Source organism: Triturus cristatus, chromosome 8 (assembly GCF_964204655.1).
Source record: "Triturus cristatus chromosome 8, aTriCri1.1, whole genome shotgun sequence".
Classification (NCBI taxonomy): Eukaryota; Metazoa; Chordata; class Amphibia; order Caudata; family Salamandridae; genus Triturus; species Triturus cristatus.
In genome coordinates, this window is record NC_140591.1 from 20409971 (window position 1) to 20430654 (window position 20684).

Here is a 20684-nt window from a genome sequence, read left to right on the forward strand (position 1 = left end):
TTCAAGGTCATTCATGTTGATCTGAGTGAGTTTTCTGGTCCATTTGGGAGGGTCTTGGGTGGGAGGGCGGAGAGTGATCGGTTGAGTGAGGTGGAAGAGGATTAAGTGGTGATCTGACCAATCCATGGGCAGGGTGTTATTTATCGATATTTTGTCGCGTTTGGCGATAATGACATCTAGGATTGCTCCTTTGTTGTGAGTTTCCTCTGTGCAGTGTTGGGTAAGGTTGTTGTTGTGTAGCAGCTCATTCAGGTTCTGGATTAGCAGGTTGTTTTCTTCATTCCAGTGTAGTTGAGGTCGCCCAGAATTAAATTGTTCGCATCTCGGAGAGAGCAGTGGGCAATCAGGTCAGACAGGTGTTCAGTGAATGTGGTGGTGTTGCCTGGGGGTGGTAAATGAGGTGGCAGATAAGTGTTTTGTTGTTGCTAGTGTTAATGTTGGTGGTTAGGCATTCAAAGGTGTTGTAGTTGGAGGAGTCTATTTCCGCCACGGAAATACTGTTTTTGTGGATGATTGCTATGCCTCCACCTCTTTGGTCTTTTCTATCTTTGTTGGTGATTGCAAAGCCAGGGGGGACAAGAGTATCAAGAAGAGGGAGGGAGGAGTCATTTAGCCATGTCTCGGTGATGAATGCTATGTCTATGTCGTGAGTAAGGATGGATTCCGCTAGCTCTGTGTCGTGCTTGGTGGCTGATCTGCAGTTTATGTGCATGCAGTTGGTGGGGGTCTTCTCTGTTTTGGGTTTCTTTGCACTGGGGGCCGTGGGTAGGATCGTGCGGAAGGCCGGGGGTCTGGGGGATTTCAGAAGGGCCTTGTCTCTGCCTCGTCCAGTGATCACCTGGATTTTGGATTGGAGGGTGACAGTAATGGGGTTGTCGTACGGGGAGAGGAGGTCTGCCAATTCACTCTCCGACATTGCATCTCTGGTTCTTTTGGGTCTCTGTGTCTGCTTGGAGAGGGGAGTAGAGGTTTATGGAGCGCAGCGAGGTTGGATAAGATTTCGCTGTATGAAGGTGGAATCTGACTATACGGTTGCCCCCACTTTTTTCCTGGTGTTTTGCTGGTTTATGACTTAGTTGGACTGGGATCCTGCTATTCAGCGCCCCAATCTATCTGCTTTCTCTGTAAAATGGTTTGCATGTACATTAGGTACATATCTAATTGGATTCTGGAGTGCCTTATAAGCCCCTAGTATATGGTATACTATGTACCTAGGGCATAGGTACCTCAGAGGCCTACTAGGGGCTGAAGCATGTATTATGCCACCCCTGGGAATTCCTCCAAAATGACACCACAGCTCTGCTACTGCAGCCTGGGTAAGGGTGTGCTTGCACCCCTTACTGTGGTAAAGGCTACCTATATCCACATATATATACAGACACATATACACCTATAAGCCACTCCTATGACAGGCCTTGATAATCCTGAAGGCAGAGTCCTTGGTTTTATGTGAGAGGGTGCCCAAGCATGAGCTGAGCCCCTCTGCAGCATTCGGAAATACTTCCTTATAGCTGTTCTGTGATGCAAAGTTTAAAGAAGTCAGCGCACTACATGTTAATACACAAAGGATCTATAGTGTAAATGAATACTAACGAAACTCACAACCAATGTTGAAAATTTGATGCGTGCAAACCAGAAAAGGTAGCCAACCTGGGACAACGAACTGGAAAGCAGGTGAACTAACACCTGTACACCGGATGCACAGCGATGATGAAAATTGAAAACTAATCCGCAATGTACACTATAAAGAACAAACTACCATCATTGTAGAAAAACATTCATAATCACCATCATGTAATTGAACAAAAATGATGCTTCTTTAATTCTTGAGCTGTAAAGCATCTAATTTAGATGGAAGAATTGTCGTTGAACAGAAATTGTACTTCGGCACTTCAAAGAACATGCAGATTATGAAACTACATCAACGAGGAACTTGAAACACAGAAATAACTGACACTGTTGTGGTCGATGCCCAATGCATTTCGGGATTGCCAGAAATCCCTTCTTCAGGGGCCTATATTAAGAAAAAGAAAGAAAGAAATACACATAGTTTCACAACATATGATGTCTGGAGATAAAAAATTCTGAAACAGATACATCGTACAAAGCCAGAGTGATGAAAACACACCTGTGCGTGTACAAATCCAGATAATTATCAGAACATGTAGAAAAAACGTGAAAGCAGTGCCAAAAAGCTGTGCCTGAAGTCAAGTGTCATGTGAAGAGAAAAATGAGAGGTACATTAGCCAATTTTATCCACACCTTCCGTGAGCAACACACATCATATGGAAAAAAGAGGAAATATGGTGCTGGGTGAACAGACCTTACTTGAAACCACGAGAATCTGCTGTGTTGATGCTAACCACAGAAGTATCTGTCCACTCTACATCTAAATTTAACGAAAAAATAATGTTCAAATGCTAACGCCTTAATAACCCTAAATGTACCGGCCAAGTGTGCGTGTGTATACTCACTCTAGTGGACGCACACGCGAACTCCTCTTAATACTGTTGAATGTGCGGCGACTACGACTAGCTCAGAAAATTGCTCAAACCCATGAAGACTGGACAACAAGGAAAAGAAAAACAAAGAAAAAGAAAAACTGTGTTACCCCGTAAATCGGAGCGAGTAACCAATGGTAAGTACGAAACCAAGAGACAAGCTGGCTGGTGGATGGTAAATCAACAATCAAGACTGGTTGGAAAGTATGTCCAAGCAATGGTGACTGGCAAAGACGGGAACCTAAAAAAATTAAGGAAAAAACAGCACTCCGGTCAATGAACCGCTGCTGCTACCACACGTTGTTAAAATAGTGAACTACGACAACTGTCTGGGAGTTCCCACCTTACCTCTGCTATTGCTAGACAACCACAACGTCACAACATCACACGAGGGTCGCGGTGATGGAAATGTTGAAAAACGGCAGATAGCCATGGACGTACTTAAAGCCGACGCTGGTGAGCGTCTAACGTAACAACAACTAAAGCCGGACTAGATAACAAAAGAGGACTAAAACTGTTGACAACTCATGCCATATGTAAACGGAGTGAGATTGTAGGTGAACTCATGAACATCGATGCAACTGAGGAGCTCTAATAGCTGTTGCAATTCAAGTCCTGCCGTGATGTGACTATGATTTTAGAAACCAATGTGGAATCCTCCTACACACAATGTGGCATACAGCCATACCATATACTCTTAAGTGTATTATAACCTCGCGGTAAATGCTAACTTGGGAATGGCTGCATCAAAACATGTTGTGTTTGGTGTCAAACGCTTTGGAATACTACCCCCCCCGCCAGTTCTGGCGGCGGGGGTAGCATTCCACCCTTCTAGAGGGAAAGACATGTTCACACTGGCTAAACCCAGTAGGACTTTCCTGAGCCCTGGCATCACAAAATGGATGCCTCTGCCACAGACAAGGGTCTGGCCTCCTGCTGCTGACCGAAACTCCGGCAGGGGAGGCCTGGACAATAGGTTTCCTGTCGACGGGAGGTGTCCCCACCTCCCCAGAGAGGCAGATGTGTATTGAGGCTGGGCGGGAGCACTCTCTGGTGCTTTGAAGTCCTGCACTGGGGGCACACTTGGTGTCCTTGTGCATAGTCCAGTTCAAACCGGTTGCAGGGGCTACCTGCCCCTGCTCTGGCGTGAAACTGGACAAAGGAAATGGGTGTAACCACCCCTCTTTCCAAGCCCTCCCATAGGTGGGGCCTTAGAGTTAGTCCATCCCCTAAACTTACTATAAGTATAGGAATCCAGTCCGTAGGACTTTAGATTACCCTGTATGAAACTCTGCATCATATATCCTGGACCTTCGACTTTCTATTTCGACTAGAAGACGGAAGAAATCTCCCTTGGGGTCAATGAGTGTCTCCCCTGCTTGGCAGGCACCAAACAAGCAACTGACCGGTCTGCATCGCTGAAGTTCCCACCGGACGCCGAAGTCTGTGCATCACCAGAGGTGGATTTCCAGACTTCCCCAAGACTACCCTGAGTCCACAGCAAAGCTGAGGCCCGTGGCTATCGTGGGTGACGTGGAACCGTGACCCCTGGACACCGTGATCTTTTGCAGCAACAGCATCTTCCTGGTCCTCTTTGAAGTGGTGCTTTGGGCTCCGAGTAGCCCAGCCTTGAGCACCTCCTGCACCGAAGATTGCTGGCCTCCACTCCACGAGTGACCCGTGGGCCAGTTTCAAGTGCGACCGCTCGAGGCTCCTTCACGATCGCTATCCCGTTGGCTAGCAGGTCCCCATGAAGGCAACTCCTTTTCTGCTTGGGCTTTCCTGGTTGCTCCAGATGTGCCCTGACGTACCCTTGCTGGGTGAGTCCCTCAGACCTTACTGGTCTGCACCGCAGTCCTTTCTCTGAATTCCAGTGACTTGCCGTTGCCAAGGCTAGTTGGGTCCATTCTGGTCGCCGACAATGCAGCACTCGACAGACTTCGTGGGACAGCTCGAATCCGGCTCGTGGACTTCGTCGACGACTCCTGGACCTCGTGGCTGAAGAGTCAAGACACCCATCAACTCACCTGAAGCACCCGACATCTGGGGGCATTGGTCCATCCTGCCCTCGGTCACTGGCTAGTGATCCAGACTCTGTCCCCTCTGCTTTCAGGTTCCTTCCATCCTAGATCCAGGCTTGGATCTCTTCGGACACTTCTCCTCTTCACGGCAGCAGCAGTACTTTGCAGGCTTCCATTGAAATCGACGACGTGACCCGACACCAAAAGACACCTATGCACCCGGCTTCCCTGGGTGAGGTAACTCGAGTACTCCGGTGTTCCCGTGGGTGCTAGCCCTAGATCTTCTTAAGTCCAAAAGGGTTTGGTCCTGACTCGATTAGAAGTGTCCCTAATCTTTAAATTTCCAACCGCGACTTTGCCCTTAGAAGATAACGGGAACCCGCGGTTGTGTTTACACACTGCATACAGTCCCCGTGGGTCCCCTGTGTCACTACCTTGGGTGGTTCCTTGGGGTCCCAACGATTCTACAGGCTCTAGGCCTTGTGTCTAGTTCAGTCGTGGTTCTTATACCACTTTTTGGTATATGGTTTGGTAGGCCCCTAGGGCCCAAACGTGTATTTGTGCTATCACTGCTGATTGCTATCTTGTAACTTAAGTACTTCGAACTCCAGTCTCATAAAGAGACTAGAGGGGTGTGTGTTAACCTAAATACATATATTTTAAATATATACCTGGTGTGGTTGTCCTTTCATTTGATCATTCAAGAGATTATAGATTGGCAAAACAAGCTGCTTTACATTCCTTTAAAACTTAGCCTGAAGGCTGCTCTCCATAGCTACCACTAGGATAGCTTTCAGTAAAGGTGGTCTTTAACCTATCACCATAAGGGGTTGTTTGGACTGATACAAGGTGCCCACTAGAACTAGTGGACAGCATATATCAGGCCAGCTTCTCACATTCGCTAAAACCCTCGATTATAGTTGCTATCTGGGTTTCAAGCATGGTGAGTCGCTGCCCAGTCTCTAAGTCGGTGTGGGTGTTCTGGGCGGGTATGTTAGACATGAGGGGGGAGACACTTACGTTGTTGGGTTGCTTTTTTGTGGGTGTGTTGACCGTGTGGGTTCTGGGCGGGGCGATGGGTGCAGGGTGGTGGGTGGTGGGGGTTGTGTTGGGGTGTCAGTGTTTTATTGCATGTGAGATTGGGGAGGTGGTTGGGAGTCAGAGATTGCGTGTTGAAGTCGTTTGAGATGGGTTGAGGGGGGTGGAGACCAGGTGGCAGGTGGGGGTGAATGCCGGGGGGGGGGGGAGGAGTCGTGGGGTCTTGTTCTCATTGGTAGTGGTGAGGGTGAGGTCACATGGCGAAGGGCGGGTGTAGTTACTAGGGAGCACTGGGGTGGTGGGTGAGTTCTGGAGGCGGGTCAGGTTCTTCTGGGGGAGGAGCAGGGGCAGGAAGAGGATGAGGGCGTGAGAGGGGGCAGTCCAGAGGGATGGGATGAGGGCGTCGAAGGACTCTAAATTGTCGTTGTTGGCTTGTGTCAGGACTGTGCCGTTGGAGTAGATGGTCACAGTGGTGTTACCAGTACACCTAGTGCGGTTAGGAACTGATAGTGTCAGTTTGCAGCTATGTGCAGTGTTGGTTGTTTTGGAGATATTGAGTTGCAATCTGAGGATAGAGTTCCATATTTCGGGTCTTTCGGTGTAGAAAATGAGGTCCATTTTTACCTGTCCTTTGGAGTAGCAGTGGTAGATGTCCGCGAATAATGATTCAGGATGTTGTCTGATCAGTTTTTGCGTAAAGTTTTTTTTCGCTTTGGGTGAGAGGTTAGGCGGGAAACTGATCGAGAAGGAGTTCGGGCCGTGCGGTTTTAAGTGCTTCGCAGCAAGGGGATGGTATGGGCTGACGTGACGGAAGGCATTGTGTCTAGGTGGGATGGGGGGGGGCGAGCTCCCTTTAGGAAAGGTGGGAAAGTGTTTCCAGAGCTGTCCTCAATCGGAGATTTGTGCAGTTTTTTTCTTGGGCTAGTTGTACAGAGCAGACTCTGGGTGCTGGCGGATGGAGGAGAGGGCAGTGGAGATTTTTGGGATCTCCACTGTGAATGTGTGATGTTCTAAGTGGGACAGATGTGAGTGGTCGTGGCTCCCGTGCTCACTGTCCCAGAGGACTGAAGCTGCACACTGCTGGCGTCACCCAAATAGTTAACAACTGGCCCTGGGTTGCTTGAGTTCCCACTCCGAGGGGACCTGGTCTGGTCAGGGTGGACTATTGCTATCAGAGCAGGAGCAATCACTTCACCGTTTTCCCATATTCTGCATCCAGCGCAAGAGGCCACAAGTGAGCAGAGCATTTGCCTCTGTTCCAAAGCGAGCTGCGGAGGTGTGGAGAACAGTAAGTATCCTTCTCCTTATGGAGCACCCCAGAGGCGGGGTTTGTTACCAGCCCATCCACAGGCTTTGAGACCCTGTCTTGTTCGGTGTCTGGCTCTTTGCATTGCGTGGGGGCTCCATGTGCCCAGGGGGTTGTCTTGTATTGTCCTGCTTCCTGCTTTCTCAGAGCTCCTCTTTTTCTTGCAGATTGTGAACGGCCTGGTACAGACCACTGGGTGGCCCAGTGTCATCGCCTGCATTGGAAACTGGTTTGGGAAAGGAAGGTGAGGGCATGGAGTGCGCACACACTGTGGGGTCTGCAGGCGAGCAGGAACTTCCCTGATTGTCACTGCCCTTGACTGAGTCATAGCTGCTCTGTTCCCACTGATCCCCACACACTCACACCTTCTATCTCTGTCCCTGCCTGCTGTTGCTGCTCTCTGCCCCCACACATCAATCATATCACTCCCTGCCTCTGTCTGTCCCTGCCTGCTGCAGCTGCTCTCTGCCCCTCCCCCCCCAGATCAATAATATCACTCCCTGCCTCTGTCTGTCCCTGGCTCCCCCAGCTGCTCTCTGCCCCCTCCCCCCCCCAGATCAGTAATATCACTCCCTGCCTCTGTCTGTCCCTGCCTGCTGCAGCCACTCTCTGCCCCCACAGATCACCAGTGTGCGTGTTACTCCCTGCCTCGATGTCTGTCCCTCTCTCAGCCATCACTGCTCCTGGTCCCCACAGAGCCTCAGTATCAATTGTTACTCTCTGTCAGTCTGCCTGTCTGTCAGCCATCGCTGCTCCTGGTCCCCACAGAGCCTCAGTTTCTCTGCCACTGTCCGTCTGTCTGCCATCGCTGCTCTCTGTCCCCACAGAGCCTCAGTATCAATTGTTACTCTCTGTCAGTCTGCCTGTCTGTCAGCCATCGCTGCTCCTGGTCCCCACAGAGCCTGTTTCTCTGCCACTGTCCGTCTGTCAGCCATCGCTGCTCTCTGTCCCCACAGAGCCTCAGTATCAATTGTTACTCTCTGTCAGTCTGCCTGTCTGTCAGCCATCACTGCTCCTGGTCCCCACAGAGCCTCAGTATCAATTGTTACTCTCTGTCAGTCTGCCTGTATGTCAGCCATCGCTGCTCCTGGTCCCCACAGAGCCTCAGTTTCTCTGCCACTGTCCGTCTGTCAGCCATCGCTGCTCTCTGTCCCCACAGAGCCTCAGTCTCAGTTTGTTACTCTCTGCCACTGTCCCTCTGTCAGCCATTGCTGCTGTCTGTTCCCACAGAGCCTCAGTTTCTCTCCCACTGTCTATCTGTCAGCCATCACTGCTCTCTATCCCCTCAGATCCTCAGTGTCGGTTTGTTACTCGCTGCCACTGTCTCTCTGTCATCCATCACTGCTGTCTGTCCCCACAGTGCCTCAGTTTCTCTGCCACTGTCCCTCTGTTAGCCATTGCTGCTGTCTGTTCCCACAGAGCCTCAGTTTCTCTCCCACTGTCTATCTGTCAGCCATCACTGCTCTCTGTCCCCTCAGATCCTCAGTGTCGGTTTGTTACTCTCTGCCACTGTCCCTCTGTCAGCCATTGCTGCTGTCTGTTCCCACAGAGCCTCAGTTTCTCTGCCACTGTCCCTCTGTCAGCCATTGCTGCTGTCTGTCCCCACAGAGCCTCAGTTTCTCTGTCACTCTGTCATCCATCGTTGCTGTCTGTCCCCCACCTGCTCCCAGTTTGAATCTCATTCCTTCCTCTTGTCTCACTCACACAGGAGGGGACTGATCATGGGTATTTGGAACTCGCACACCTCCGTGGGGAACATTCTGGGTTCCCTGATCGCCGGGCACTGGGTGTCCTCCTGCTGGGGTCTGTCCTTCGTGGTCCCGGGGGTCATCATCGCAGTGATGGGCCTGGTCTGCTTCCTCTTCCTCATCGAACGTAAGTACCCCCTCGCCCTGCCCGATGCTCCCACTCCGAGCTGTTCTTGTCTATTAATGCTGCTATCAACCCAGAGCGTCATTTGTGGCTGATGAGTTTGGTTTGACTTTAAATGGCAACTGTTTATGGGGATTTGTAAATAGTACTCACATGACAAAAGCATTCCCCAGCCAAGCCAGGGACATTGGCACCCATATTAGAAACACCTCGGAACAGCTGCAACGGAGAGGGGGCTGCTGACCTGAGGACCACTGTTCAACATCTGTATGGGAGGCAATGCAACCCCAGGGGAAATGATGTCAAAGCTGTACCAGAGGCAATGCTACTCACACGAGAAACACTGTTCAACATCTGTGTAGGAGGCAATGCAACCCCAGGGGAAATGATGTCAAAGCTGTACCAGAGGCAATGCTACTCACACGAGAAACACTGTTCAACATCTGTGTAGGAGGCAATGCAACCCCAGGAGAAATGATGTCAAAGCTGTACCAGAGGCAATGCTACTCACACGAGAAACACTGTTCAACATCTGTGTAGGAGGCAATGCAACCCCAGGAGAAATGATGTCAAAGCTGTACCAGAGGCAATGGTACTCACACGAGAAACACTGTTCAACATCTGTGTAGGAGGCAATGCAACCCCAGGAGAAATGATGTCAAAGCTGCACCAGAGGCAATGCTACTCACACGAGAAACACTGTTCAACATCTGTGTAGGAGGCAATGCAACCCCAGGAGAAATGATGTCAAAGCTGTACCAGAGGCAATGGTACTCACACGAGAAACACTATACAACATCTGTGTAGGAGGCAATTGTACCCCTGGCAAAAATGATGTCAAAGCTGCACCAGAGGCAATGCTACTCACACGAGAAACACTATACAACATCTGTGTAGGAGGCAATTGTACCCCTGGCAAAAATGATGTGCACAGCTGTACCAGAGGCAGTGCTACTCACACGAGAAACACTGTTCAACATCTGTGTAGGAGGCAGTGCAACCCCAGGAGAAATGATGTCAAAGCTGTACCAGAGGCAATGCTACTCACACGAGAAACACTGTTCAACATCTGTGTAGGAGGCAGTGCAACCCCAGGAGAAATGATGTCAAAGCTGTACCAGAGGCAATGCTACTCACACGAGAAACACTGTTCAACATCTGTGTAGGAGGCAATGCAACCCCAGGAGAAATGATGTCAAAGCTGCACCAGAGGCAATGCTACTCACACAAGAAACACTATTCAACATCTGTGTGGGAGGCAATGCAACCCCAGGAGAAATGCTGTCAAAGCTGTACCAGAGGCAATGCTACTCACATGAGAAACACTATTCAACATCTGTGTAGGAGGCAATTGTACCCCTGGCAAAAATGATGTGCACAGCTGTACCAGAGGCAGTGCTGCTCACAGAATAATCACTACTCAACATCTGTGTAGGAGGCAATGCAACCCCCGGGAAAAAAGAAGTCTAACCTGTACCGGGGCAGTGCTACTCAAATAGGAAAGACTATTTAACAGCTAGAGTCAAGGTAAAGCTGCTGACATGTGAAACAATATTTAACAGCTGTACAAGAAGCAATTCTACTTGAAATGAAATGAAATGAAAGAGACATTTATATAACGCATGGCTACCCGGGAGCATCCCAGCGCTGGGAGGCAGAAAGAACTAGGGAAACAGAAATGTCTTCAGTTGTTTTCGAAAGACAAGATGATTGGGTATCTTGCGAAGACATGGTGGCAGGGAGTTCCAGAGTTTGGCAGCGTTATTAGAGAAAAGCCGTCCACCACTTCTGGCCTTCTTAATCCTGGGAACTTCAGCCAGATGCAGCTCGTCTGGACGAAGTTCCCTATTAGCCTTGTATGGACGGATCATGGCCGAATTAATAGGGGGCCCCTTCCCTTGCATGGATTTATGCTCTAGGCACAAAGCCTTGAAGCGAATTCGTTCCTGCACTGGGAGCCAGTGAAGGGAGTTTAGTGCCGGTTTCGCCGATTGTCTATTAGAAACTCCAGACAATAGTCTGGCGGCACTGTTTTGAACAGTCTGGAGTTTAGCGACTACTGTAGTGGGGGCACCCATGTATAGGTCATTACCATAGTCTAGTCTGGAAAGTATAAGTGATTGTACCAGTGTTTTTTTAGCTTGGAAAGGGAGGAGAGGGAGGACTTTGCGTGCCTTTATAAGCAGGCCGTAGCATTTAGATGCCGGTTTCCTGGCCCGCACCCTAAAGTTCAAATCCTGGTCTAACCAGATGCCCAGGCTCTTGATCTCGCTCTTAGGGACCGCTGTGGCACCCATGCCAGCTGGCCACATGATACCGGGTTTAAAGCTTAGGGGGTTGCCCAATATCATGAGCTCCATTTTCACACCATTAAGCTTAAGATGAGACGCAGCCATCCAGTTCGAAACGTCCTCTAGACAAGAATAGAGGCCAGTAGTCTTTTGATCTGCTTGGTTTAGCGCTACCACCAATTGAGTATCATCGGCGTACGTCACCATACGGATCCCGGAGGGAGCTACAATAGCTGCCAGAGGGGCCATATACACATTAAAAAGAGTCAGTCTAAGCGATGAGCCCTGAGGGACTCCGCACGGTAAAGAGGTGGGTTTAGACGGGGTGTCCTCCTCGAATACCTGAAAAAATCTTCCCTCCAGAAAGGAACACAGCCATTGAAGCAACATGCCTGTTACTCCCATATTCCTGAGACCGTGAACCGAGGTACAATGGTTCACAGTGTCGAATGCTGCGCTCAGGTCAAGGAGAACAATGGCTGATGGCCCTCCTGAATCTAGGATCTTTCAGCTTTCTTCCACCACGGCTAACAGGGCAGTTTCAGTGCTCTGTCGTGGGCAGAATCCTGTTTGAGAGGAGTGAAGCAGATTGTACGTTTCAAGGAAGCAGGAGAGGGTTTGATTAACATATTTTTCTGTAATCTTGCCTATTCGTGGCAGAAGGGAGATAGCGCAATAGTTGCCCCAGTCCGCTGAATCCAGATTAGGTTTTTTTAGTAAGGTTTTCACCATGGCCCCTTTCCAGTTGGTAGGAACTATTCCTGTGGACAGTGAGGCGTTAATCAGGTCTGTGATGGTGGGGGCAATTTTCGGAGCTACCCGCTTCAGGATATTTAGCAGTGTGGGGTCCCTGCGAGATCCACTTTTTACCGAGGAGAACAAAGTGAGGAGTGATTCCTGGGTTAAGGGGGGGGGGGGAACCTCCAGTTGGTGTTCAGATAAGTGTGGGTCCAAATCCACATGCTTGTTGGAGGTGTCACCATTGTCATCCTTTCATGGTAGGGATTCAAGAATGTTCTGGAACTTAGAGGTGAAGTAGTCTGCCTGTTTATTGCAACGTAGGCCTGAGGTATCCGGTGCTACTCGTGGGACGGGGGCTTTAAGTCGTTTTTTAATAATACTGAAAGTTTCTCTCGGAGAGTTGGCGGCTGACAGAATCTTACCCTCGTAATAAGGAGCTTTTTTATTTCTGCTTTATAGACACTGATAGCTGCCCTATATTCCAGCTTTTTGTTGGTTAGGAAGTCTTTCCTCCTACGTCTTTCCATTACCTTACAGCGCTGTTTTAGAATGCGCACTTCGGGGAGAACCAAGGGGAGTTGTGAGGCCCACCGGTCTTTTTCATCCTAGTTTTCGGGAGGACCACATCCGATGACTCCTCTATCCAGTTAGAGAAGTCCTCATTGGCTTTAACTGGACAGGGGTCAGGTTTGGGTCTGGTCCTTTCCAGTTCGTGGACCCCTTTCTCCAAGGGGAGCTTGGGGCAGGAGCAGCCCTGGGTCCATGTAAATTGAGTCAGGGGCATGGTAACCTGTGGAGACCAGGAAAGGGGGGTGAGGAAGTGGTCAGACCACGGGAGAGGGATAAGATCTTTCCCTTTCAGGTCCTCCAGATCAGAGAACGCCGGGTCGAGGAGGTGTCCTTTAACATGTGTAGCTTCTAGGATTTTCTGAGGCAGTTGAAAAGCCGCTGATCTCCGGCCAACTCGGCTGCATTCACTGCTCCTAAATCATCGCAATGAAGATTGAAGTCTCCAAGGAGAGTGAAATGAGCAGCCGAGCTGGCCAGGCGAACTGCCGCTTCTGCCGCTTCTAACCATGATTTACTGAATGTCCCTGCCGCCCCAGGGGGGCGATAGATGAGAATGGTTTTGAAAGAAAGGTGCAGAGTAAATTCTATGGTAAAGTGGGCATTCTCACAATCTGAAAGGGGGTTCCCGAGCAGGCGACAAGTGAAGTGTTCCACTTGCACTAGAAACAATATTCAACTTTCCAGGAGGCAACGCTACTCACATGAAAAACAGTATTCATAACTTAGCTTGAGGCGATCCTATTCCCATTGGAAAGAATATTCAAGAACCTTACTCGAGGCCAGATGAATTGGAGGCAATGTTAGTTGCGTCAGCAGTGTTGAACAGCTATAACAAAGGTAATGCTACATTTATGAGAAACAGTATTGAACAGCTATAACAAAGGCAGGGGTACTCACAAGAGAAACTGTATTGAAACAGCTATCACAAAGGCAGGGGTACTCACGTGAGAAACAGTATTGAACAGCTATAACAAAGGCAGGGGTACTCACGTGAGAAACAGTATTGAACAGCTATAACAAAGGCAGGGGTACTCACGTGAGAAACTGTATTGAAACAGCTATCACAAAGGCAGGGGTACTCACGTGAGAAACAGTATTGAACAGATATCACAAAGGCAGGGGTACTCACGTGAGAAACAGTACTGAACAGCTTTCATAAAATCAAAGCTACTCTTATGAAAAACAGTATTGAGCAGCTATAACAAAGGCAATGGTAGTCACATGAGAAACAGCATTGAACAGCTGTAACAAAGGCAATGGTAGTCACATGAGAAACAGTATTGAACAGCTATTACAAAGGCAATGATATTCACACGAGACACGTGTCCAGTTTTTTTGTGTGAACTCCCATTGGTTTCTTAAGGTAAATATGTATTTACACCCCTAGGTGAACGCTACATCACTAAATTTCACCTTTGCCCGAGACCTCTATCACATCACCCACTGGTAGTGGACCTGTGATGGGCACCCTCCCCCCCAGGATGTTCATTTTGCCACTTTTACTACTGTGCCCCCTTTGCCAACCAGAACCATCCCAGATTGTATTTCCATCACTTTAGTTCATTTTTTAAGGTGACGGTGAATGGCAGGAATGGGCAAGGCAGCGTTGGCCACTTCCACGGCCGTGACTCCAGAGTGGTGGGGGCTACTAGCTGAGAGGTCAGGCAGAATGGAGGCATTCATTGAAGTCCCTGTCAGGACGGTCGATCAGTCAGCCAGCACATGACTCTCGGATGCATAGCTAGTCTCTGGAAGACACAGAAGTGACCAGAGCTTCCCACGCCTTTGTGGTCCCTGCCCCGTACTCATGCACTGACCCCAAAGCATCAGTCCGAACCTCGGTGGTCACTTGATTTGTTGCACTTGGCTGCATTTTGGCTCAGAATGGGGCTTCCCAAAGGGATAGGACTTCCAGGTTTGCTTTGTTCTTTCTAATTTCAATGCCCTTGTTTTTCTGATGTATAAATATAATTGTGCCGCTTTTATAAGGAGTCATGATGGCTGTATCATAATCTTTATCAGTTGCTAAAAGAGGGACAAGAGCACATATGGAGCCTTTGCTGTCCAATGTCTACAACACTCTCTAGCGCCCTGGGACAGGGATGACGCTACTATCGCCCAATATTCGTCTCTGCCCAGGGCACTGAAGAGGCATGACTCTGGGTGACTTGGTCAGCACCTGTAGGCACCTAGATATTTCACAGCCCTATATCTCAGTTATGGTCCCAGTGTTCTAAGGTCAAAGGAGCCCAGGTCTAGAGAACTGTGTTCCGTGTGCCTGTGTATGTGGTGGCGTGTGTGCTTGGCAGGTCATGTGTATGGCAACCCATGGATGTGGCTGTGCATGTGCTTGGCTGCTGCTTTATCAGCTGGCCCATGTGTTTCATGAACCATGGTGGTGTGTGTGTTAGCTGATCTCCCTCTTTGGGTGACCCACCCATTGTGTTAGCTGACTGTGTGTTTGATGGCATGTGTGCGTTGCGGTTCATCTGTTTGGTGGCAGTGTGTTTGCTTGTCCAGCCCTTGTGTTTGGTGGACACCTGTTTTTAATGGTTTGGTTGATACAGAGTTTTTTTTTATTTTGTCTGAAAAGTGCTAAAAGCGCCCTAAACCAGAAATGTGAAAGTGTGTGTTTCAGTGCCCTGCTTTCCATTAAACCTGGTCTCATTCCAGGGTTTCTCCCCTGGTGATGGACCGTGTGTCTCAGTGAAATGAACACTTTGATGTTGTCTGTGCACCTTTGTGCAGTGGGAGTTTTGTGCTGCTCCTTTCTGCTAATTTGGGTGTTCAAATATAGGATTACCTCCTTTATAGAAAAGGGGCAGATGGTTGCATGCCCATTGCCAGGTCCAGGTGTTGGCAGCTCCTGCATCTGGGTCCAGAATGTCCTGGGTGTGAGAGCTCCCTGCGTCTCAGCCCTGGGTGTTCATCATGTGGGTGGCACCTGTGCCAGGTTGCACAGTGTGGTGTGCGTTAGTACTCACCCTGGCCTGGCACAGTGTTGTGATTAACTCTGTGCCTGAGTCTAGAGTGGCCTGGAGGTTTGTAGCCCCATCAGCCTGGATCCAGAGTGTCCTGGGTGTGAGAAATGCCTCTTTCTCAGCCCAAGGTGCTCTGTCGGTGGGCACCATCTATGCCTGGGTCCAGAGTGTGCTGGGTGTGAGTAATCCCTCAGGCCTGGCTAGAATCTTGTGAGTAAGCCTGTGTTTGAGTCTAGAGTGATCTTGACATGCGTAGCTTCCCTGTTTGGGGCCAGAGTGTGCTGGGTGTGAGTAATCCCTCAGGCCTGGCTAGAATCTTGTGAGTAAGCCTGTGTTTGAGTCTAGAGTGATCTTGACATGCGTAGCTTCCCTGTCTGGGTCCAGAGTGTGCTGGGTGTGAGTAATCACTCAGGCCTGGCTAGAATCTTGCGAGTAAGCCTGTGTTTGAGTCTAGAGTGATCTTGACATGCGTAGCTTCCCTGTCTGGGTCCAGAGTGTGCTGGGTGTGAGTAATCCCTCAGGCCTGGCTAGAATCTTGCGAGTAAGCCTGTGTTTGAGTCTAGAGTGATCTTGACATGCGTAGCTTCCCTGTCTGGGTCCAGAGTGTGCTGGGTGTGAGTAATCCCTCAGGCCTGGCTAGAATCTTGTGAGTAAGCCTGTGTTTGAGTCTAGAGTGATCTTGACATGCGTAGCTTCCCTGTCTGGGTCCAGAGTGTGCTGGGTGTGAGTAATCCCTCAGGCCTGGCTAGAATCTTGTGAGTAAGCCTGTGTTTGAGTCTAGAGTGATCTTGACATGCGTAGCTTCCCTGTCTGGGTCCAGAGTGTGCTGGGTGTGAGTAATCCCTCAGGCCTGGCTAGAATCTTGCGAGTAAGCCTGTGTTTGAGTCTAGAGTGATCTTGACATGCGTAGCTTCCCTGTCTGGGGCCAGAGTGTGCTGGGTGTGAGTAATCCCTCAGGCCTGGCTAGAATCGTGCGAGTAAGCCTGTGTTTGAGTCTAGAGTGATCTTGACATGCGTAGCTTCCCTGTCTGGGTCCAGAGTGTGCTGGGTGTGAGTAATCCCTCAGGCCTGGCTAGAATCCTGTGAGTAAGCCTGTGTTTGAGTCTAGAGTGATCTTGACATGCGTAGCTTCCCTGTCTGGGTCCAGAGTGTGCTGGGTGTGAGTAATCCCTCAGGCCTGGCTAGAATCCTGTGAGTAAGCCTGTGTTTGAGTCTAGAGTGATCTTGACATGCGTAGCTTCCCTGTCTGGGTCCAGAGTGTGCTGGGTGTGAGTAATCCCTCAGGCATGGCTAGAATCTTGTGAGTAAGCCTGTGTTTGAGTCTAGAGTGATCTTGACATGCGTAGCTTCCCTGTCTGGGTCCAGAGTGTGCTGGGTGTGAGTAATCCCTCAGGCCTGGCTAGAATCTTGCGAGTAAGCCTGTGTTTGAGTCTAGAGTGATCTTGACATGCGTAGCTTCCCTGTCTGGGTCCAGAGTGTGCTGGGTGTGAGTAATCCCTCAGGCCTGGCTAGAATCTTGCGAGTAAGCCTGTGTTTGAGTCTAGAGTGATCTTGACATGCGTAGCTTCCCTGTCCGGGTCCAGAGTGTGCTGGGTGTGAGTAATCACTCAGGCCTGGCTAGAATCTTGTGAGTAAGCCTGTGTTTGAGTCTAGAGTGATCTTGACATGCGTAGCTTCCCTGTCTGGGGCCAGAGTGTGCTGGGTGTGAGTAATCCCTCAGGCCTGGCTAGAATCTTGCGAGTAAGCCTGTGTTTGAGTCTAGAGTGATCTTGACATGCGTAGCTTCCCTGTCTGGGTCCAGAGTGTGCTGGGTGTGAGTAATCCCTCAGGCCTGGCTAGAATCTTGTGAGTAAGCCTGTGTTTGAGTCTAGAGTGATCTTGACATGCGTAGCTTCCCTGTCTGGGTCCAGAGTGTGCTGGGTGTGAGTAATCCCTCAGGCATGGCTAGAATCTTGTGAGTAAGCCTGTGTTTGAGTCTAGAGTGATCTTGACATGCGTAGCTTCCCTGTCTGGGTCCAGAGTGTGCTGGGTGTGAGTAATCCCTCAGGCCTGGCTAGAATCTTGTGAGTAAGCCTGTGTTTGAGTCTAGAGTGATCTTGACATGCGTAGCTTCCCTGTCTGGGTCCACAATGTATTGAATGTGAGAGGCCCCTGTGTCTCGGCCCGAGGTGACCTGAGTGTGTGTAGCCTCTTTGTCTGGGCCCAGTGTCCTGGGTATGGGTAGCACTGAAGCCTGGGAGTGTGTGGTGTGTTCTGAAGTAGTGCTGTGTCTAGCATGTCTTTGGTATGGGTAGCCCAGTGTCTCTCTGTGTCTAGTATGTCCTGGATGTAGGGCTGTCCTTGTGTTTGGGTGTCAGAGTGTGTTGGATACATACAGTCCCTATGTCTGAGCCTAGCTTTGCAACGCTGTGGCGGTGCCAGGCTGTGGGTTTACCAGGCAGTGGGGGTGCCAGGCTCTGAGGGCACTAGTCGGGGGGGGGGGGCACCATGCTTTGGAGGTGCCAGGCTGTGGGGCTTCCAGGTAGGGGGTGCCGTGCAGTGGGTGCCATGCAGTCTGGGAGCCATGCTGCAGGGTGCCAGGCAGTGGGGCTGTCACTCTGGGTGGGTGCCTGGCTGAGGAGGTGCCAGGCTGTGGGGCTGCCAAGCTGTGGGGGTGCCAAGCGGTGGGGGTGTCGGGCTGTGGTAGCACCAGGCAAGGGTGCCAGAGAGGGGGGTGCCATGCTGCAGAGTGCCGTGCAGTGGGGGTGTCAATCTGGGTGGGTGCCAGGCAATGGGGGTGCCAGACTGTGAGGGTGCCAGGCTGTGGTGACACCAGGCAGGGGTGCCAAGCAGTGGCGGTGCCAGGCAGTAGTGGTGCCCGGCTATGTATTGAATGCTTTCTACTGAACATCATTTTCATAGTGAGTCCTCCTTCTCATTGAAACTGTTTCTCTCTTAGATCCACGGGATATAAAATGCTCCTTCCACACTCATTGTGTAAGTTCATTTTGTGCTTCATCATTTCTCTGTCTTCTTCTTTATGTTGAATGTGCACCCTCTTTCTATCTCTCTTGCTCTCACTCATCTCCCTGTGGATAATTAATCTAACTCTCTCCTTCTTTTTTTAATCACTTTATTGTTCTATTTCTCCTTTGCTCTCTTTTCTCTCTCTCTTTCTCTGTGCTACTCAATCTCTCTGCACCTCTGTGTCCTTCTTTGTCTGTCTGTCCCTTTTTTTCTTATCCTATCTCTCACCCCTGGCATATTTTTTTCTGTGCGGTCCTGTATCTATCATCTTTTTTCTCTCTCTATATGTTCTCTTTCTATCCCCCCATCTCTACCTGTTGGTTCTCTTCTCTCTTTACCTATATATCATCTCTCTGTCCATTCTTTTCTTTTTCTGTTTCTGTTCTTTGCCTATCCCTCTGTCTTTGCACATTTGTCTATCCTCGTTTACATGATTTGTTCTCTTGCTGTCATTCTTTGTCTCTGCTGTTTCTCTCCCCGTGTCTGTCTTCCTTGCTCCCACTTTTCACGCCATTGCCTCTCCATCTAGTTATCCTCTTCCTTTGCTTTCTCTTTCTTCTTCTCTCTTTTCTCTCTCTTGTCCGTCCATCTGGTTATCCTCTTCTTTCAACCCTCTAATTCTCCCTCTCTCGCTCTAGCTTTCTCTCTCTCTATTTGTTCATCTTTGATACTCCTGTCTCTCTCTTTCTACTTGTCCATCTGTTGATACTCTTCTCTCTTTCTCTCTCACCTTTTTCACCCTCTGTATTCTCACTTGTTGTGGGGTTTCAAACCAGTTCCTTTCATTGCCAAGCCAGTTCCTGCTTCTTTATTTACTTTACTCCAAACAATTGCTTTTCTAGAACCCAAAAAGATACCCAAACAGTGTGAATGGATTCAAAATCAAGAACCATCTCTTGAATCCCACGGAGCCTGGAAAGGCGCAGGTAATTAAAGCAACATATATCTCCCACCCACCTCTGCTGTGTCCATACTAGATATCCTTCCAATCAGAGTACTCTTTGGTGTCCGATTGGGTGGGTAATGAGAAGGTGTTCGGGTGGTGGTACCGTTGGTACTGGTGGGTATTAAGATCAGAATTTAGCTTGCATGGTCATTGGGCGGTGCCACCAGGGAGTGACCACCCATGAATGGGTGGGTGGCAGATTACTGTGGTTGAACTACTGTGGTGGTGGTATGGGTAGGTTTAAAGACTGGTTTAGTCATAAGGGAATGTGTGGGTGGTGGTGCTGATGCGTCCTATCAGTGGGTGAGTAGATGTTGTTCTAGAGTGGTGCTAGCACACATCTAAGGATTGGTTGTGGGTTAAGGGAGTCTTTGGGTGTATATACGGATCTCTGGATGCAGTTTGCGGAATAATGGTCATTGGTTGGTGGTACTGGAGACTTTTTAAATTGCCTCTGGCATAACCATCTTGAAGCTGTGTTACTAGATAGTCTCATTAACAGACTTGGACAGGGTGGACTAGGGTGCTGGGGTTTGGTTGGGTGGTAGATGGGTTCCTTAGTGTGGAATTGAGTCTTTGGAGTGGGTTGTCATGTGGTTGTTGGTACTAGTGTTTCTCAAGACCTGTTGTGTGATATTAGAGTCTGGGTCACATGTTATTAGTACGTCTCACTAATGAGAGTGTGGAGCTGGATGTATGGAATGAGACACAAGAGGATTAATGGTTTGAGTCGGTTCCAAGTTTGGTTACGTGATCAGGAAGTCTTTGTGGCGTTGAACTCTGGAGTGGGTGTACTGCAGGATGGTTATTGATAGGTGGTACCGGTGGGGCACAGGTGTGGTTGTATGGGGAGGAAGTCTTTGTGTCTCTGGAGCAGTTGTACAATGGTATGGTTATTAGTTGATGGTACTAGTAGGCCTCAAAATGGGTTGTGTAACAGTGGAGTATTTAGGCTGAGTAGCTGATATCTGGATTTGTTGTACAGTAGGGTGGTTATTGGTTGGAGGTACTGCCATGCACCGGGTTTGCTTGCATGTTAATAGAGTCTTTCGGAGTGGCATTTGATGGCTGGATTGGGTGTGCAGTTGATGATTACTTGTTTGTAATAATGGTGTGTTTCTGATTTGCTTGTGTGTTCAGAGAGTCGTTGGGAGTGGCAATGATGGCTAGATTGGATGTGCAGCAGATGGTTACTGGTTGGTGGTACTGTGGGTCTCGGGTTTGGCTGTCTCTTGAGGGAAGCTTTAGATCACTGGAGCAGGTGTGCGGCTGGAGACTTATTTGTTGGAAATACTGGTCGGTCTCAGGTTTCGTTGCATAGTAAGAGTCTTTAGATCTCTGGAGCGATATTGCAGCAGGGTGGTTATTGGTTGTTGCTAATGGTAGGTTCCAGGATTGGTTGCATGGTAAC

At 49.4% G+C, this 20684-nt stretch overlaps 1 protein-coding gene across 1 annotated transcript in view; it reads left to right on the forward strand.

The window, feature by feature from the left end:
- Nucleotides 1-20684, forward strand: part of SLC37A1 (solute carrier family 37 member 1) — a 271365-nt gene that overhangs the window by 171307 nt on the left and 79374 nt on the right. The window contains exons 7-10 of the mRNA XM_085620751.1: nucleotides 7034-7110; nucleotides 8575-8741; nucleotides 18260-18297; nucleotides 19170-19253. Coding sequence (XP_085476877.1) covers nucleotides 7034-7110; nucleotides 8575-8741; nucleotides 18260-18297; nucleotides 19170-19253 — 366 coding nt within the window. The remainder of the gene's footprint in view (nucleotides 1-7033; nucleotides 7111-8574; nucleotides 8742-18259; nucleotides 18298-19169; nucleotides 19254-20684) is intronic.